At 34.4% G+C, this 21,346-nt stretch overlaps 1 protein-coding gene across 6 annotated transcripts in view; it reads left to right on the top strand.

Moving 5' to 3' along the window:
• Positions 1-21,346, top strand: part of SBF2 (SET binding factor 2) — a 252,394-nt gene that overhangs the window by 176,754 nt on the left and 54,294 nt on the right. For all 6 annotated transcript variants that reach the window (XM_068685291.1, XM_068685290.1, XM_068685294.1 and 3 more), the window contains 6 exons: positions 3,410-3,478; positions 15,749-15,919; positions 17,840-18,102; positions 19,434-19,606; positions 19,872-19,945; positions 20,328-20,523. In XM_068685291.1, the coding sequence (XP_068541392.1) occupies positions 3,410-3,478; positions 15,749-15,919; positions 17,840-18,102; positions 19,434-19,606; positions 19,872-19,945; positions 20,328-20,523 (946 nt within the window). The remainder of the gene's footprint in view (positions 1-3,409; positions 3,479-15,748; positions 15,920-17,839; positions 18,103-19,433; positions 19,607-19,871; positions 19,946-20,327; positions 20,524-21,346) is intronic.

Here is a 21,346-nt window from a genome sequence, read left to right as displayed (position 1 = left end):
TTCACTCACTTCAGCTTGCTCTTGTAGCCAGTGGAACATCAACAGTAGTTGAATCCAAGCTTGCACCTTGAATAGCAGCTCAAGAAATCTTCTCCTCATGTGTCTTTTCTTGGCTGTTCATTGCTAGGATCAAATTGTGGAGGGCATTTCAATTTGATGATTATGTACTGTGTTTTCCAAACAAAAGTTCAGGTCAGTACTTGTTCTGAAATCAAGAATGAAGAGAAGAGTTACCTCTCCTTTGCAGTATTGGAAGCCTGAGGCACGTACCAGACTCCAGAAGCCATTGGTGCCTTCCTGTGTGCCACCAGATGCAGGCATCCAACCCAAGCAACCCAACTGCAACTTCTAGCTGTCATTTCTGCAATGTGATGATAGTATCTAACCGCGAAAGCTTTGCTGCATACTTAATCTGAGTAGAACATAACATTAAATCACAGCTATTATCAAAGTAAGTAATGTAAGGAAAATCATTTTGATTTTATTACTTTTTTTTTTTTTAATTCAGTTTAGTAAACAGTAAGTTTACTTAGTAAAAGGTACACAAATTACTGTAACGCTTCCGGTTTGCTATAGACTTCAGCAACTACCTGTCAAAGAAATATGTGATCAGTTTGCCAGAATATATGTCAGGTTCTCACCTAACTTAGGTGTGGATTCAAAGCACTCTGAACATGTTATGACAGAAGTCCAAATTTCACTGTTGTTAGACATTGTTACGAAGAAATTAATTTGCTGAGAGTATTTGATCCCTCCCCACCTATGTGTTTCAGCTTCATTTTGTGCAACATAAGGAAACAGCTCTAATTATAAAACAGCTATAATTATTTTACAGTATTTGATTTGTATACCTCTGTAGCAGTAGAAAGAGATATTTTTCATGATTGGTAAAGGTATTATTGTGTATAAAGCAGCTGGATTTCTTTGTTTCAAGAGTCTAAATTCATTAAATACAGTACGACATTTCCAGTGCTTTGGTTTGCCTGTAATTGAGAGGCTGTGATTTCAGTGTAACGGCTCTGTTAACTGTGGCATTCTGTCATGCTACTACAAGGAAGATGAATACTTGGTTAATTTCACTCTTCTCAAAACACTGGTATTATATTTAATTCCAAACAGATCATTTTACACGCGCTGGAGAAGAAAATATATGTAGATAATACATTCATACTACAAGTCCAGGGGGTACTGCTGACATAGAATATGTGGAGAATTTCATACTTGCAAGAAGAAATGGAAAAATAATACACTATGTTGTTTATGTGGCTGTGATATATATCTTTGAGACATATGTTAGCTCTTGGTATATTGGATGCTCTCTAGGTGAAGATACATTGCTCAGTTTTAATAAAGATATTTTTATGTATATTTGGGGTAAAAGCCAAAAGCTCTTATAAATAATTTGAGCTAAAGGATTAAGTAGATATCTTGAAATAATCAGGATGGATCATTTGGTACCTGGTTATAAATAAGCACATACAGAAATAAGATATGCATTTCCTTGAAAACTGTGGAGTACTCCTAAGGGTTGTAAAGTCTGATTTTAAATGAGAAATTTTCTTACAATTTGAAAAATACTAGCAGTATTTTTCGTATCTTTATATAAAAATGCAAATACACATCCAAAGTTCCAAATGGGGATTGGAAGTATGGATAACAATAGAAAACAATGCTGATATTGAGAATGAAATGCAGTTCAGGCTATGTCCTTTAGTGTTACTGTTTTGACTTCGACGTAAAATGATTCTGCATACAAATTGTGTGTATTCACATGTCAGAATCCTGAAAGGCATTAACATACATCAAGTTTTTCGGTGTCTACTTTTCATACTGCTTTTCTCTACCAGATTGGAATGTGTTAGAAAATCTGAGCAGCTGAACATCTTTTGTTTTCCATGGACAGTTATTATACATGCATTCATACAGAGTTAGACAAGTTAGAGCCTTCAATAGCTCTGTGCAAAGATAAAGCTTCTCAGCTATAAACCTGTTGTCTACCTACAACATACACATACAAAATACACATGTAAGTAATTTTCTAACTGCCACAATGTTTGACTGTGTATGTGCAGTGATATTTTATTTAGCTGGGCTCTATTAATAGAAGCTGAAGTATTTATTATTGGAAGTGATGAAATGGACTTTTAAAGTATGGGAAGAAAAATAGTCTTGTTACAAGCTTTTTAGTCTATGTTTTTAAACCTGCATTGCATAATCAGTCAGCAGCCATTTGAGAAGGAGCACTGCGGGTACTACAAGTACTATCTCTATGATCATTGTTAACATAATTGTGCCAATAATATGGATTTTACATTTTTGCTATCACAGTTGGCTGGTGCAAAATTTTTCTTAGTTGTGTTCTAGAGAACTCCAAGGAGGAAATACAATGAGAAGAAGGCATAAATGAAAAGTCTGCCAGAGGAACACTTGAGATTTTTCAATTTTGGAATTTGGTTGAATGTTATGTATTGTTAATACGTAATAAATGGGGTACCCATTGTAGGCATAAACATTAATAATATTGAATTGAGTTATTCAAATAGAAATGTTTAGCCATTCGTCATGCAGGGGCACAATGCTGATAGAGTTGTCATGTTAGAGCTATGTGCACTGTTGTGTTTTCCAAAATTAGAAAAAAGAGCGAATGAAAAAAATAATCAAGAAATAAAAAATATATTTTTTTCAAACTCTTGATGAATATTTTTTGTTCTGTTTTTTGAAAGTCTTAAAAATTCAAGGAGCTTTGTTTTTAAGTATTAAGTTATAGTCCAATTATTTCCAATTAAAGACTTCCATGATAAAATTACTATTTTCATCAGCACAATTACTGGTTGATTTACTTTGGCATACCCTTTTCAGCCTAGAGAGACATGTATGACAGACTTGACAGTTGAATGAGGCATTCCAAGGCCGACAAGAGATGGTTTTTGTCCTCTTTTAAAGTAAATCTTGTGTCAAGCTGTAGTAGAGGTGATGATTTCATATTAAATAAAAGACAATTTCTTTGTATAAATTATTTGAAAGTACATTTTTTGGTCAGCACATCACTTCCATTTTCTAGTCAAATTTGCTGTGGACCTAAATGGAAGCAAGCTACCTTTTTTTTGTTTCTTTTTATGTGTAAACTGTGTTGGTGAACTTGTGATTCAGATATAGGAATTTAAAAAAGGCTAATAAAAGTTAATAAATTCTTTAAATTTGAACAATCATAGCAAAACCTATCTAGCCCAAATCGAGGGAAAATGTGCACATGTATACACATGCACATATATATTAGTCATACATTATTTCAAGTGATAAAAGATATCTAGGAAGGATAGTTATAGGGACTGCGTGAGGCAGAAATGAAATTATATAATGCATAAAATTGAAAATGATTGCTAATTTCCTTCCTATGTTTCTCTTGAAGGATTGTTCATCTTCAGAAGAATATAGCATTGCTGCAGCATTACTACCCCTGACAACTGCTTTCTATAGGGTAAGTTTTTCTTATTCTTCATTTAAAACCACTCCTATTTTGTGTAATTTTAGTTTACATATAGTTAAAAGGAAGAAAGCGATGACAGAAGGTGCATGACAGGTAGGAACCCTTGTTCTAAAGTTGACTGATGTCACTGAAACTCTTTTATGAGGAAAGGTTGACTTTATTTTCTGATTTTAGTTCCTCTAATAATTGCCAAAAAGCGGTAAATTAAAAAAATATATCTTTTGCATGGAGTATCATGTGTGTTGAAATAAGCCTAAATAAGTTTTGATTTTACCATCAGGGAGAACAGGCAGCATTGAACATAGAATCATTAATTTCTTGTATAGACTTCTGGTTTCAATAGGAGTACTGAGATCTCATACCATCTCTCTCACAAAAAGTTCACTGACATCTTTTGTGTAATAAAATAGTCCCCTACTTATATTTAACTCTGAAATTTTTTACTTAGTAAGTTGTGAGTCCCCGGATATAAGAAGCATGATGACTTTTTAATGTTCCAGACCTGAATTAAAAATAAAGTAACCTGACTGTTGCTTGCAAAAGCCAGCTGTTAATGCATAATAGAAAAAGAATTTTGTTTTTCCCAGATCTAATCCTCAGGTTCAGTGATGGTCCCCTTTGGTATGTCCCATTAGATACAATTGTTTGGCAAATGTACTTATTTTGGTATAAAACTTAGTTATTCATACTAAACACATACTGATGTGTTTTCCAGCACATAAGATCAGTAGACAAACTCTGTAGTGATTAGTTACAATTAACAGTTTATAGGTTCTGTTTGGAATTCGAGTCTAAGTGAAACTTTTTGAAGCTTTTTTCAGCTTCTCTAGAGGTTTTCAGTATTTTATTTTAGACTGGAATGAGTATGCTAAGTGCCTAACATGAACCTGTGTATGAACAACAATCTGTATCAATATTCTTAAAGTAAGAATAATGGGTGACATTTTTCCACCCCCTTCAAATCTCCCTTTATAATATCTTGGAGGGATTCCTGCTGTACAGTTATTCTAAATGAATGTTCCTCTTTCCCTGTTCTGGGTAGAAGTTGTGGCCAATCCTGCTGCATTTCTTTTTTCCCTTGAGCTTCCTGCTTTCTAACATATTGATTAACAGTTTATAAATTTTCTATTCACTTGGTTTTTCTTTACAGAAATCTTAGAATAGTATATGTTTTGCTGCTTAAAAAGTCATATTGCTATTCTGTCTCTGATGAGTCCAGAGGAATGTACAAACTGAATTAAAATCATTTGGGGAATTAATTGTTTTTATTAAAATTAATAGTGGCAAAACTGGTATGTTTGTACTATCAAACCATGTTATGGCATTTTCTGCTGAATTGCTTGTCAATTTTACTGAATTCCCATATACAGTGTTATTTATACACACATCAAGCTATGTTTTGTTTTCTGTAGGCAGCATACAGATATTTCAATACTGTCGCTTCAGTATGTAGAACTATCTTACCTCTGCAGTGTGATTGTCAATATGCTTTACAAAAATGTTGAAGTAGTGCTTAGAAGTATGTACTTGTTTTTAGTGATGTTTTTGTTATCAAAACACCATGTTTAATGCCAGAAGTGTATTAAATATTATTTCACCTGGCTACACTGAGACTACACAGTGTTCTTGGAAGCCAGGAAAAGACTGGAAGTGAGAATACAGGTTTTCATTTTTGTGTTCAGTTACTACAGAACTGATTTTCCAAATAAAGTTACCAGTAAGAAAGATAGTAATAAATCTAAGGACATTGTGGAATTGTATTAGTCAAATATATATTTTACCATTTGTATTTGCTGCAGTATTTTTATGGGAAATTAAGGGATTTCATTACAATACATGTAATTCATGTTACTTAAATGAAATAATGAAAAGAAGTTACACAACGTCACAATTCCTTTATTAGAGATCCATTGTACATATGAAATACTAAATTTCAGGATGTGCGTTCATTTTAGTTACCTAACATAAAGGAGAGCAGTAATGAAACAATTACCTTTTCATCCTAAATAGCTTTACCGTACATGGGTGCACAAAGACAACAAGTGTTTGAGGTCTATAAATAAGAAGAAAGATGTATTTTCATGCGAGTCCAACAGATGAAACCAAGAAACTAAGTAGTATGGAAACATATTCTTAGGGGTAATGTCTTTAAGGTTCTGGAACAGTCTCATGAAGTAGCCAAAGCTCTAGCATTAAGGTATTTTAAGATATTATTGGGAAAACAGTATAAAATAAATTTTAAGAAACAAGCTTGTGTCATCTGACAGGTCATGCACATCTCCTATTGTCTTTGCTTACATAACGATTACTCTAGGGTATCTCTACATGTATCTAATTAAAAGAACGAGAAATATCATGGCGTGTACAGCATGGTATCAGCTCTTGGGATGTCTGTTGAAATTTAAGAATTCCAACTCTTGAAGTCTGGTGAGTGGCCTGTTGTGAAACTTGATCGGGCAGGATTTAGTCACAGAAGTACTCTAAGTCATAGCTGGCAGGATTAAATTCATAGACAAGAAGTCGGTACTGGCTACATATTTGTGGCCTGGAGAAATAACTTGAATTTTTCTAGAAAAAATGGTCACGATGCTATTTTAAAATTTTAGTTATTAATTTGAGCTGTTAGCAAAATGTGACCCACCAGTGACAGTGAACTTCTTGATGTGTACTTTTAATGTCACAAAAACAAACACATCTTTGCTTCTGGGTTAGGAAAAGGTTTTAGTTTACCATTAGCAATGCTGTTGGAATTTTGTTTAAAATTGAAACAATATAAATAAAATATCTTTATACATGAAGATAAAAGAATTTTTCCATGGATTTTGTTTGTTTGTTTGCTTGTTTTTGTTTTGTTTTGTTTTTGTACAGATGGCCCATGCTTATTTGGTATGCAGTCATTTCTTTCTGTGTATAAAGTAAAAATGTACTATTCTGTATTGCTGCAGTAAAGAGTTCTTCTTCTACAAGTGGGAAGAAAGGGCAAGGTGAAAAAGATATTTCTGAATTTTGTTTTTTCTTTTATTACTTTGGGAAGGAAGACAGCTTCACAATTGTATAAGTGGCCTTGTCAAATTCACAAAATTTGGATATACCGTTTCAAATTATGTCTCTTTGTAAGGTGGCAAGCTGTAGTGTAGACTACACTGTATTGAAGGTTTAGTGTGCAGCAAAAGTGATGATCATTTGTAGGCACCAGTTTCACACTGTCCATTGGACCAACAGGCAGAGGAAGCAAAATCTCTTTTTCTCTCTGCTATTTCAAGCCACAGGCTGAGCCTGCTTCTTCATCTTCCCTCCCTTTTCAGCTAGGGTGATGTTCTCCAGTCTGATCACAGATTTGTTTGTTGCATCCTTCAACCACTGCAGAACCTGAATGTGCAGAATAAAACACAATAAAAATCTTCTGACTTTCAGGGAGTTTTTTCAACATTTTATAATTAAAATTTCCTACTTGGACTGTCTGTAATCATGTGTGCTCAAATACAAGTAACCCGCTTGTGAATTACTGTTATTGAGCATTCAGAAGTGACAATTCTGACCACCTGTGTTTGATAAAAGGAAATGCCGTAATCAGAATACACTTCTCTGAAACTGAAGTTTGTTAGTAAAAATGTTGAGTGAACTACATACAATATTTTATAGGTGTCTTCAAATTGCAGTAGCCAGAGCAGTTCATAATCACAACTGGTGGATTTAGATTTCTGAGTCAGTAGTTAATGTTTTGATGTGCATAACTCAGATAGTGTTTATCTAATTTTAGCAAAAAACAACAACAACAAATCTAATGCAGCAAGCCGTCTCACTGATTGGGTGAATTACATAAAAGTTGTCACTTGTCCTGTACTGTAACATAGTGAGATGCATTGGAGACTGGTTCATAATTTTTATGTGACTAAATGATATGCTTCTTGGAAAGAATAGGGACTAGAATTCATTTTTTTTGTGCCTGGAAACGAACAAATTTTGAATAAAATTTCAGTTGGATACTGATGCTAATTTTATTTTAGAATGTGCAGTGAAACACTGGAGAAATACACACACTAGGGCTCAGTGAAATCCTCAGGTTAAGGTATCGATTGGATGTTCTTGCGCGTCTGCCCATTTATTGTTTGTACTCCATACACCTAAGCCTTCCTCTACTGTAAAAGAAATAGAATTGCATAAAATAGGAGGTCTGCTTTATTCAGTCTTTTAAAAAAGTCTACCAGAATTTGGTGAATCATTTATGTAAAGCTTTTCAATATGTTACAAAGTATTTATTCAGGTCATCTTAGCAATTATGGTAGCGTCATTTTTGAGAAGTTAGTGCTTACTGGAAGTGTTGGTTGGTTTTAATCTTCAAGGTAGTACAAAATCACAATTTAAGAAAAAAGTTTGAAATTAATGAGAAAATATGAAGTTGGAATGTTTGATGGGAAAAATGATGTATAGACCAATTTTTTTCCATAGCACCAAATACATGCTCTTCAGCGTAGCATAATAACAAAAGGAAATTAATTTGAGTTTGTACTTTCCTGGTTGAACTGAACTACAAAGTTGCAGTAACAGCTATGACAGACATAATGGATGAAAATATTCCCATCTTGAAATGCTGAAATAAATGACCTCTTCACTCCAGAGCCTCTTAGGTGTCAGAGGGTTGCCAGTTACAGGGATAAGGGCATTCTCTAAAGATTGAAGAGGGAGTACTAGAGAAATTCAGACTAGTTTATCATATTTTGAATATTTAGACCTTTTGCCAAGAGACACCCAATTCCAGGATGATTACATGTAACAGAAGCATCATCATGTGAAATGCTCTCTCTCGTGTAGCATCAGATACAAAGTGACATGATGAAAAGCTGATTAAAGAATCAGCTCAATTTTTATGTCTTTATCAGGCAAATCTTACGGTTAGTATTGGATGAAATCAGTGGAATATTGGCCCAAATGTACAGTGAAAAGCAGTGGAAAATTTGGTACTAATATTATCTTCTGTTACCTTTCACCAAATAATGCATTAATCTTTATCTTGGAATTTGTATAAATACCATGAAATTGTATAGAGGTAGCTGATGATGGCTGATTTTGAAAAGCAAATAATAGTGGTGTTGTGGGTTTGTTTGTTTGATGGATTGATTTTGTTTTTGATTTTACACTTGATGTGAGTTTTAATTCTTAATTTGCATTTCTACTTAACTGTAATTGGCCAGGCAATTCTCATAAACAGCAGTACTTGTTGGTTAGCCTTCTATAAAGCTAAAAGGACTTTTTGTAATGTGTTAGCTTTCTACACTGATTGATTTTCATTTTTAGATCTAAATGACTTCTAGTCATTTCTGGCTTACTCTGATGTGCTTGCAATGAAACCACTTTAACATTCTGCACTCTTGAGTTGTTGGCTTTAATTTAGAAAACTCCCATCCTGAAAGACTTCCTTTATTATCCTGGCAAGAAGCTTTGTCTGCTTCCATTAATTTTCTTCTTATATCTCTATATTTTGCCAGTTTTGATGCTATCTTAGTCTGTGTAAATGTTTTCATGACTGAAACTGTATTAAGTAACATTCTTTTTAGTAGTAGTTCTTCCTCTTATTTATCCATTCTCAGCATTTCTCATGTCAATAACCTAAAAGAAAAAATCCATTGTTACATGCTTAAAAACTGCAAGAGCATACCTGTATTGGATGCTAAGGAATAAACTGAACTACAAAGAACAAACTATTTGTAGGCAGACTTCAGGTGCTGACTACTTTTACATAAACTCTTCTAGAATAAGTAGTAGCATAACTAAGGACATCACACAGCGAAAAAGAAATTCTTTTCTGCGTTACTCCTGACAGAGTTACAAGTATCAAAAGAATTACGTATTTGCTCTCAGTGTTGCATTTTGCTATTAGTTTACTATCAGAGCCACAATGCTTCATATCAGCAGAGATTGTATGTTTCAACTCCATGTAACTGGCTTGTAAAGAGGGAGAGTAGTAATGTGAGGGGAAAATGTAAAATGGCATGATATACAATAATCGTTTTGCAGGACTGGAAGTGTATTTTTGCATTTTAATCCTTACAGGCAATTCATATTTTGTAAGGAAAAAGTATGCGTTTAACCTTTAGGTTGAGGTCAGTTCCTAGACTTCTGGAGTGTAACAGAACCACCATGTGGCATTTTTATGATATAAACTAGATTTTAAAATATGAACTTAATATACCAGTTGCTTTTCCGTATATCATCATATTTAACAGTTCTTCATTCAGAGATATTAGTCGTTTCGCATGTATACGAGCTGACAGGCAAAAAATAGATTAAGAATGATTTACAATGTTATCAAATCTTTGTCTTAGTAGTATTTGTGTTACTGGAAAATCCAGGAGCCCTAATCACAGACCAGAGCTGCTGGTCTTGCTTTTGTACCAAAGAACACAAAGATGATGATCCCTCTCCTGAAGTGTTCACAATGTGAGTTTGAAATAAGTACTTGAAGTACTGCTTGAAGCCAGGCTGTTTGAGGCACAGCAAGGAAGCTGTAAAACAGTATTAGTTGTCATAATTGTTGTTGCTTCCATGCAGCAGTAGGTTAACTGTGGCTGAAGGTTTTCCAGAGGTGACACAGAAACATTATTTCACTGAATTTTGAGATAGGGTCATGTAGTTACTTGATAGGTGCCCATGAATTTGAGTGTGGTCGTGGAAGAAAGTATTAAGGTGATGGTCAAAGTTCTCTCAGTATTTCCAAACACTTTCCCATCAAGGGCTTTTATTCCATTCATTAGGAGTTACTTTCAAATAAAGATTATAGTTCAGTACATTATTTTTATAAGTAATTGTACTTCTTTTAGTTAAAATAGGAATCTGGGGATTCTTCTTAATTATGGTCAGGTGTTTTTGCAGTATCACAAATGCCAAAACATCATCTTTGACCTTTAATATTCTAATTTGGGTACTTTGTTTTTTGAAAGGATACATAAAACATGTCTGCAGAACAGATTTTATGCCTTTACAGGTAGAGCAGATCTTACTTTCAAAGCTATTTTTAGGTGGAAAAAAAATCCAGAAGAATTTCTTCACAGAAAGAAGAGGATAATGTGACTTTAGCACATTTGTGGGAGGGACTAACTACAGGATTTTTTTAATCTTTGTCTTAGTAAGGAATTTTGGAAGTGAATAACAAAAATGTCATCTCTCTTTTTTTTTTTTTTTTTTTTTTTTTTTACCTTCTGAAAGTCCATCATTCTAGATGATTTTAATTTGCCTAGTGTGATCGGTGTATAACAGAACTTGGTAAATCTGTTTATCTCTTCAAGAGAATGAAATAGTATTTCATTGAGTACTATTTAATGTAACATGTAATTTTGTGTTAACATACATGTCTGTCTTCATATATCTGTGTAGAAATCTTTGAGATACTCTTTATAGCTTCAAGTAATGCATACATGATCTTCATGAATCTGGCATTAAAGACAATATGTATTAAGATGTTTAAGTCACCTTTGCCAGAAAATCTATACAATAAGCAAAACTCCATCCAGAGTTACATCCCAAATTTGCAAAAATTCTAGAATTCTATTGCCCTCTGCTGGTTTTGTGTACCCGTTTGTGATTTGTGAGCATTGAATTGAAAGTCAATTGGCCTTTCTTTTATTTTTCTTGCTGAAATAACAGTAGATTAGCAGTGTAAGTTGGTACTTACAATTTAAAGTATTTAGAATTTAAATTAGTCCTGTGACCAGTCCTGTCAGGGGACTTTCTGAAGGTCAGTGGGAGAAGGTGGCAAAGGGTTTTCTCTCATGTTGGAAAGGGTTTGGGGTGAGAGGAGATGCTTGATCTAGTATTGTGTGTCCTTTTTTTTCCAAAGCAGTAAAAAGCAAAACTAAAAAAATAATAATAATGGAAGCATAATAATTACTACTTTATGCTTGTGTGACCTTTGCCCACATTTGTATGTACAATACATATGGGTATAATTTTGTATTTTAGACCAAGTGGGAAAGCCATTTATTGAATAGATTAATTTTTATTTTTTTTTTTACTTACACTATCCATGCAGCATTCAGTCAGGCTTGAAAACGTATTCACATGCATGTACGTATTCGTATGTATGTTTCAGTATTTGTATGCTGTGGTGAGTATTGATATAAGCACGATGTGATGCAAGTTGTATGAAGTTAGTACATAGATAAACCTCACCTCTTCAGGGCAGTTTCTGTAGTGTGATCCTCTGGGCTTCTTAGAAGTCCATTGAATTTATCAGGTGTCTGTGTGGGCACAGCAGACACGTGAATACAGGACTGGGTCATGGAACACGTGCAGAGCTTGGTTTATGTCACCTTGAAGAGGGGCAGCATGTTGCCTGCAGTAAGGGGAACCTATTCTTGGTATGTGATGGTTGGTAAGCGAATGTCTACATAAACTGCTCCAAGACGGGGAGTAACCCTTTAGAGTACCCTCTGTCCTGCTATGTCCTGGCTGATCTATAAACTTACATTTGCAGACTACCAGGGAGAACGTTACCTAGCACAGAGGGAGTGCTTTCATCCCCTTTGGTATGCAGAGAAGTTTGGGAGGTAATTTCACTAATCTTGGCGGTAGCTTTCTCTCAGAAGTCAAGCAGATAAACCGTAGCACAGTGATTCCTTGAAGAGTTGAGGACAAAGCTTTTATTTGCTTTTATTCACTTTTATTCAGCAGCAACCTCCTTCTCCCCTCTTTTCCTTCATCTTGTCACCAAAAATATCCAAACCCCTAACCCAGATTACAAGTTGGAGACAGAAATTAAGTTTACTTCTGAAGGTCAGTGTTCCTGGCAATTCGGTGTTATTGAGTTTGCTCCTTTAAGAAGCATGCAGTAAAACCTGAGGTAATACCTGTGAGAAAAGAGTAGTTGCAGGTGCATTCATATTCTGTTTTTTACTTTTTTTTTTTTCACTCTCTTTTTCAACTTTGTAATCAAGAACTCGATCCTTTGCTTTGCTAGAACAAACTTGCTTTCTTCTTTAAGCTTGTGTGGCAGATAATGACTGATGAGCGATCAGTGCCAAGCATGCTTTTCTTTACCAGAAACAAGCAATATAAATAACATAATGTAATAGAGAAGCTGCTGGGGCACCTCACGGTGTGCCTGGGAGTCCTGGGAGTTGGTACACATTTTTCACTGAGCTGTAAGTATCATTTTCAAAACCAGAAGTATCCACTGTCAGGAAAAAGATAAAAAAAAATTGAGGCAGGTATTGTCCTGTGCCACTCAGTAAGGTGCAAAGAATGCAAATTTCATTCCTGATTTCGGGAAATTGCATACAGTCACACATAGCAAGTACCAAATCTAGCTTGTGTTTTCACAGACTGCAGAATGTAATTCATTGTCTTGATATGGGTGATGTCTCTTTCGTATGTAATGTGGGCTAGGGGGGATTTCTTTGTTGTTCTTTAAGTGCTCTTAGTCTATTGCAAGATCTCGGTGTACTTTGCAGAAGATCACTCATTTTCTGGAACTTATTACAGCTTACACCTCAGTGGTCATTTAGGCTATCATACAGACAGCTTTAGATGAAGGACTTTATCTGTTCAGAACTATTTTTATGATTTTCTACTGGTGTGTATTTTAAGCTGTCAGCCCCTAAATCCTCCCTTATAAGTAGGAAATTCTTTTGCTGACTCCTACATTCGTCCTGTCTGGCAGAAATTAATTATCAGGACAGAGAAAAAGAGCATAAATATCAGTATACTTTAGCTGTCTTATGGAAAGATAGGTGAATATTCATGTTATATATGTAGTATTGCTTGAGGAAAAACACTGAACTACTGTTTTACTTAAATCAGAGAAATCCTTTTGCATGCAACATTGGAGCCCATTCGATGTATTAAATTAGTTTCCATTCTAGGCTAAGTACTCTCAGGACAGAGAATATAGACATTTGAAGCTTCATGGACTGCTTATATTTGTACTGAGAGAATTTCTACTCCAAGGATTGTGACTGCATAGGAGCAACCATGAGCTTCTTGAGGTTTCTATTCATGTTGATTTTTCACAAATTAACTGAAACAAGGTGAGAATCCTAAGTGGTTTTGCCCCCCAAAATAGGCAGAGCTGAGCTTGGAACTGCAAGTTCTGACTTAGCTTCAGTGCTCTAGCCACTATCGGATTTTGCCATTTGTTTTAGCACCTGTAGGTGATAGGAAGGATAATATTTATGATAGTTTAGCATTTTGATGGCTTTTCCTTCATCCTTTTGTAAACAGGCTATTTTTATGTTGCCTAGGAGTTAACTGGTCAGTACAGATTTATGTCAATATATTTGAACATAAATCTATCTAAAAATTGTGATTTGTACATGGCTATTAATAATTGTAAATTATGAGCATGGGAAGAGCATCTAAAAGCCCCTCAGCTTTTCTATCACATTCATCCCCATGTGAAAATCATTTGCTTCATTTTTATTTCTGGAACACTGTTATTATGGGCCTAGGATTATTAGTTTAAACTTTCTATTATTTCTTTCTTTTCTTTTTTCTTCAAAAGCCATCTGGACAGGGAGCTGGGCAACCTGCTCTGGGTGGCCCAGCTTGAGGCAGGGGAGGTTGGACGCATGATCTCCAGAGGTCCCTTCCCACCTCAACCATTCTGTGATCAGGAAGAAATTACAGGAGCTGTTCTGGTCTGTGATTTAACAGCTAGATCAAAGATGGGAGATCTTACTGTGCAGTAATCAAATGCTCAGTTATCAGTTCATGTGAGCTACCATAAACTTCATCACAACTGAAACCAGGGAGCCTAAACTAACCAGTTTTTCTTATGTTTCAATACATAATGAATAAACAAAGTCACCTTTAACGTTATTTGTGTCTTCCATATATTTGGATTTAACAGGTTACTAAGAAATTTTGATTAAATTTGTACATGATTAAATAAAATTTATATTTCTCGCTTTTTGATGATTAATTGCAAGAAGATATTTCAATTGGCTACATTGTAGTAGTGTGTTACAAATTATTTCCTCAATCATACCATTTCAAAGGAACTTGTCTTCAATAGGGAATGAATAAGTGGCACATGACCATGACTTTCAGTTCATGTTGTACTTGGACGAGCATAGTGTGAAAAACACAGTTCAAAGAATTGCAAAACCAGAAATCTGTAAACCAGACTTTAAAATTTTCAGTAACAATTTTCTAGTGTTCCACTTGAGTTCTTACTGAGGAATTGTTATATGTGCTGGCTGTTGTGTGTGATTGTAGAATTGTAAATATGCAATCAAGTAGCATTTTTACTATATAGAGTAAAATGTTTTAGAACATAATCATTAAGGTAAAATTCTGCTTCTAGATATAGTGTATATTTCAGGTATAGGTAGCAGTCTGACAGTGAAAAATTTTAAATGAGGCATCTGGTAACGTATTCGGTTTTACTGTAGAAATAAGTAGATATTTAGATTATGTGCTTCTTTGCTATAAGCAGTATAAAACACGATAGTTTCTGTGGACTTTATCAGAAAGTGAGAACATATGGTAGAAGATTTGATGCTTCATATTTGGAGTTCCGGAAATAAATTTATTTTCATTGTATGTGGTTATCAAGAATATTAAGCATCTTGCTGAAGGACTAGTGCTACTTAAATAAATAGACCTACTTGAAGAAAAGAGTGCTTTGGTAATGAGTGTCGATACTGTTTGAGACCTTAGCATAGGGATCCAGACCCTTGTGACTCCAGGAACATATGCATTCAGTGAGTACTCTTTCAGGAGCTGGATGTGAGTCATACAACGCAGTAGATGGCAATGAAGAGAACAATTTATCTCATCTTGTGCTGCTGCAACAAATGCAGCCTATTGGAATGACTCAGTTGCCATGTACAGTTATTTTAAATTTCATTACTGTAGTTCTGACTTCTAAATGAAATGAGAATCTTCTTCTGTTTGAATACTTATTTCTGTGATGTAGGATATTAAAAATATTACATTTTGTTGGCAAGGAAAACATTTTGTATTAGAGCAGTGTTCTATACTGTCATCACAGAATTCTCCCTCTGGAGTCTCATTTTTCTACAGTGAATCAAGAAAGCCATGCCTTGCACTGGCATTAGACTTGTATACAACATTAATTTCTTTAAGGGCACAAAACCAGAGATAATTTCTCTTTCCCATATTACATTAGAAAAGATGGCATATATTGCATATTTAATTGTGTACAACTCCTTTGATAAAATTTTCAATATTCAAGTCACAGCCTTTGAACAAAAATGAAATAATAGGAGAATTTTGCCTATTTTGAACTTTTTTTGCTTTCAGAAATTAGCACCTGGAGTTAGTCAGTTTGCTTATACCTGTGTACAAGACCATCCTATCTGGACTAACCAGCAGTTTTGGGAAACAACCTTCTATGGCAATGTGCAAAATCAAGTTCGATCCCTCTACCTTACAGCCAAAGAAGACAACCATGCACTACAATTGAGACAAAAGGTAGGAGAATGCATTAAATATTAGGGTAGTATTTTTTTTACTCACATTTTAATTATCTTCTAAGTTATAGAAAGCTAAGTTATGGTTTCTCCATTTTTTTGTGTTTTTCTCTTATTTTTCCTCTGTTAAAGATACTGATATATATCTGTGTTCGTATGAAGATGTGCTACTAGTTAGTGTCCAAGTTAAACCTATGAAAAAATACCTGAAAATCTCAGTCAGAAAGAACTTTGCCATTGAAGAAAATGTCTTAACATTTAACTATAAACTTCTGGAAAAAAAAAAAAATTGTACTTTAGAATATCATCTTTAATGTAAAAATGTTGTTTGCACTTAATTTTCTGAAGAAAAATATTCTTTAGAAGGTCAGCTTAGAGAAATACAGAAAGAGCATTTTCACAGTTTCACACTTACGGCTTTTTTAGGGCACTAACACACTTAACAGTGGTGGAAAAAAATAATCACACTGATACTCAGTTACTGATCTTTGGCAGTATTCATTAACAATAAAAATAACAAAAATTTGGACTTATCTGCAAAGCATTATAATTTGATGTTGCCCTTACGATTTTTATGTAACACCACTTTTTGTGTCATTTTTCCACCATTTAAGGTGTATTTTTTCCTGATAATAGTAACTTATCATATAACAATGTGACAACTAGCAAGAGTTCTGTTACATCAACAGCTTAAGATAGCAGCAGTTCCAGTGTCCCTGTAATAGACTGTTATCAAGCCTTAGGTTGGTTTCTGTTGAATGGTATTGCTTACTTTATTAAAATTGGACAGATCTTCCAGAACACAAACCTTCTCAATAAGAGGAAAGTATGCCTCTAACGCAAAAATGAAAGTATAATGGGAAGTCTTGCAGCACACTAAAATTAGAATTTTTAAGGAGCACATGCACATAGTAAAAAGCTATTTATAATCTCTCTTCGTTTATGAAAATAGAGCTATCAAATAGGTGACTGAAAAATGTATGCTTCCCAAAGACATACAGCACTGTAAAGAGAAGAAGTAAAACAAAGAGAGAGATTACCAGAAATGTAGTTAGAATGAAGAATTGAAAAGGCATGTCAGACATATCAGGAGTAAAGAGAAAAGGACTGTGGTTGTGTATTGGGAGCCCCTTTCAGTTTGACACTGTGTAAGGAAAAATTCAAAGAACAGTAAAACTTAGAAGAAAGCATCTACTTAAAGCATCACATATATTTGTATGCTAAATTAGCTGAGCTTTACGTAGTATGAAGAAAAATGTTTACAGGATACTTAGTCCTCTAATAGTTTAACATCAGTTGTTAGGTCAGTAATACCAGCTTCCGGATTCCTTTATTCTAATTTCCTCAGGCTATAATATAATTTGGCTGCATATCGTCTACCTAATTTGATCCAAGCAAATGCTAGAGTTGGACTCCAACATGCAAAGACTTGAATGTTTTCAGCTGGTCTGGAAACTATTTATATAAAAGCTTGCCTCACCTGGACATCCTAGGAATTTGGAAGATATCATCTGCATCAAGCAATCAGCTGCATGTTGTTTCTCAATCTGATTTATGCTTGATCTTATGTGACCTACGCAGATAAGCTAAGGAAAGCAGCTATATTAAAATCAGTAAACCACTCGGAGTAACATAAAAGATTATGCAGCATAAAAAAAGATCTAGAAAGAAATGATGTTAGATTAGACCTGTCTACAGTAGGCAATGCTACTTGTGTATTTCAGTAAACTACTTCAGCCCTGAGTTGCTATAGTCATACTCTCCTTAAACCCTACTAACCATAGCTATTTGCTTTTTATTTTTAAATAAATAATTTAAACAATCAAATCATTTTAATAAACATTTTAATAAACTTTTTTTTTTTTTTTACTAAAAGTTGTTTTTTAGAATTATAATTTATTTGTATTTATATGTCTTTTAGGAGAAAAATTCTGTGGGTCTGGACCACGATAAGACAGCAATGGACCTGGCTGCTGAACAGTTGCGATTATGGCCAACTCTTAATAAACAAACTCAGCAGGAACTAGTCCAGAATGAGGAAAGTACAGTTTTCAGCCAGGCAATTCATTTTGCTAACCTCATGGTCTACCTGCTAGTACCGCTGGATACAAGTAAGAACAAGTTATTGAGAGCATCAGCTACTGGTGACTGGGAGAGTGGAAGTAATAGTATTGTCACAAACAGGTGGGTACACAAGTTCACTGGTAATCAGTCATGTTGGGACACTACTTTCAAAAATTTACTAGTTTTCAGAACTTCATCTAAACATCATTTTTTTCAGTATCTTCTCTTTTCAAGATCATTAATTAAGGAGAGTGGAAATCTAACATGGTTCCTCTTAAATGATGAAATATCACATTGACAAATTTACTGCCACTTAAAGGAACATGAAAATTGTATTGCTTCAGTAAGATTTTTTAATGTAGTAATGCAAACATTGAAGACAAATACTAGAGGATGAAGAGAAAGAAAACAGCAGCCCCAAAATTACTCTGTTTACTCCGTTAGTTTTCCTATAACTTGAGTTTATGTTCCTGAAGGGTGTTGTGTTTTTTTTTTTTTTCAAGAAAGTATATATATATATATATATATATATATATATATATATATATATATATATATATATATATATATAAAAATATCCTTAAAATTAAAATTTCTGTGCTGCTACACCTTTAAGGAAGAAAGTTACTGAGGTCAGAAAAAGCATGAACACTATACCACTTGGACAAATGTTAGATTACTGAGGGGGCAGGAGGAGCATAAAGACAGTTCCTTTGCCTAGCACACAAATCCAGGAGATTTTATAGCAAGCCTTCCTCCCTCTCTATTTATTGTCTTCATTATTAGCTATGACCAGTCAAAATTCTCATACGATAAAATTGTAGAATGCTATATGAGGACATTGGCATCAAGCAAATAGGTTATGTGTATTGAACTCCACTGTCTGCTGACTAAGCACCTCTAACTTCAGTCATTGAGATATGTTCAGTAGAAGAGTTGCAGCATATATTACAATGTATGAATCTGGCTTTTAATGTTGTTATGGGAAGCCTTTTCAGATGTTTGAAATACATCTCCCACTGACTTGATTGTATTTTATACCTGATGCACAAAATACTTTTTAATAGTCTTTTTGTTTTTAAATAGTTTACTCTGCAATTATAATATTCATTTAATTAATTCTTCTGTATTTAGCATGGGTTGTAAATAATGTAATTAACTTTTTGAGAAGACATAGAGATTATTTCCAAGCAGCTGATCTATTTTTCTCTTATGGGCTGGTCTTCACTACTGAATTCATGGAGAAAATGTTCTATGTCATCATGCAATTCTGACACCGTTAATGATACTGGGAATACAGTGTAGTTGTGATAGGAGCATATGTTTTCAGCAAGTGGTTTATGTGTTTTTACTAGAAAAAGATACAGCTTTCATGTGTCTAGGCAGGTATCATGTGTGTTTCACCAGCTTCTTTTTTCCACACTTGAAATATCTTCTATTTATCTCCAAAGTATTGCAGGCAGTGTTGCAGAGAGCTATGACACTGAAAGTGGGTTTGAGGACTCTGAGAACAATGATGTGGCAAATGCAGTTGTACGCTTCATCACCAGATTTATTGACAAGGTTTGCACAGAGAGCGGAGTTACACAGGATCACATCAAGGGTCTTCACTGCATGATACCAGGTAATAATTGTGACAAAAAATATGCATTTGTAGTCTTTCATTATTCTTCTTTTCTAATGAGAGAAATGCATATTTTCCTTTCAGTTAATTTCAGTGGGGATAGAAGATCAGATTTCCTTTAAAGACTGTAATTGCTGTTGAATTTCAACTAACTATTCCCTTGATGATTAAATTTGAGAGTTTCAGAGTATCAGAGGTCTAATTAGATTGCAACTTTCTCTTTCGTATTATGCCAGACTTCATTTATGGTATTACTGATTTCCAGGCATTGTAGCAATGCACATAGAGACCCTGGAGGCTGTCCATCGTGAGAGCAGAAGGCTTCCACCAATACAGAAGGCAAGTATTATGAAACATGTTTGTATTCCTTATAAGTATTAGAATCATGCAATTCAGTCATTTTTTTTCCCCCTCATAATGTTAGGAGGAAACATCAAAACATTGTTAGAAATTTTCCACCAATGATAAATAGCACTTGGCTTTGGTCTCCTGAAACATGAACTTACAAAACTAGAAGAGCCAGACTTCTGATCATAAACAAGCTGTTGCATACCCTCTGCTTTTTGAGACCCATTTCTCTTAGTTGAGTCCAAACACCATCTCCTTTCTGTGGAATCAGTCTCATAACAATTTTGTTTTGAATCTTTTTATGCCAAATTTAACTAGGCTGAGCTATAACACTGGTATCCCTATTACACTTACGCTAATTTATTTGCATCAGCCCAAAATTCTACGACCAGCTTTACTGCCAGGAGAAGAATTTGTTTGTGAAGGACTCCGTGTGCTACTGGATCCTGATGGCAGAGAGGAAGCTACAGGAGGACTGCTTGGAGGTCCTCACATCCTCCCTGCTGAAGGAGCTTTGTTCCTTACCACCTACCGAATTATATTCAAAGGCACTCCTCATGATCAGCTGGGTAAGAAAAACTAAACAATAACTGTAGTACTTCAGATAGGCAAGATTTTGAGTTGGCCTATCTATTCAAGCATCAGCATCAAAACGGATATACCTCTAAGTGTAATTTTTCACGTTGATCACATTGGAATGATCTTTTATTATAGGTTTTCATCACTAGCTTTGACAATGATTGCTCTTTATTTTGTATTTAACTTAACTGGATTTCTTCAAATGAGGCAACATATATACTATACTCTTACATATTTTCCTATACTGATGTTCATATATATGTGTGGTTTCCACTACTCCTAGCTTTCCAATAAACCATTTTTTTCAGACGCTGGAATTGTGTAAAATGAAAAACATTCATAAGTTAGTATTCTCCTTTCAATTAGTATTAATAAATTAACTATTGCTTTTAATATGTAATGGAAATTGCTCTTCTGAATGATAGATTTTTATATTTTGACACTTGCCATTAAATTAAATGGTCTTTCAGAAGTACAAGTTTATTTTGGAAAGTTCACAGTCATATGTAAAGAAATTAGGATACAACATTCATTGTTTATAAGGTGCATAATGCAATACAAAAATGGAGTAAGTTTGAAACTGTTTCTTCACCCCTTTCCAACATAGATTGTAGGGATACGTTTCCAATATGTAGGAAGACTGAGAAGGAGGATATTTTTCCATCTATGACAAATTAAGCAGAAAAAAAAAATCAGATTATGGATAATACTTGAATTCTCAACTTCTAAGGTCTTTCACCTGAAATTAATTCTGTACTGCTATTTTTCCTATTGCTTTGTACTTGGCCATTCCTAACTGTTCAAAGTACAGTG

The sequence above is a fragment of the Anas acuta genome, chromosome 5, assembly GCF_963932015.1.
Source record: "Anas acuta chromosome 5, bAnaAcu1.1, whole genome shotgun sequence".
Classification (NCBI taxonomy): Eukaryota; Metazoa; Chordata; class Aves; order Anseriformes; family Anatidae; genus Anas; species Anas acuta.
The sequence above is the reverse complement of the archived record's forward strand: the minus strand, read 5'-3'. Positions and strand labels throughout refer to the sequence as shown.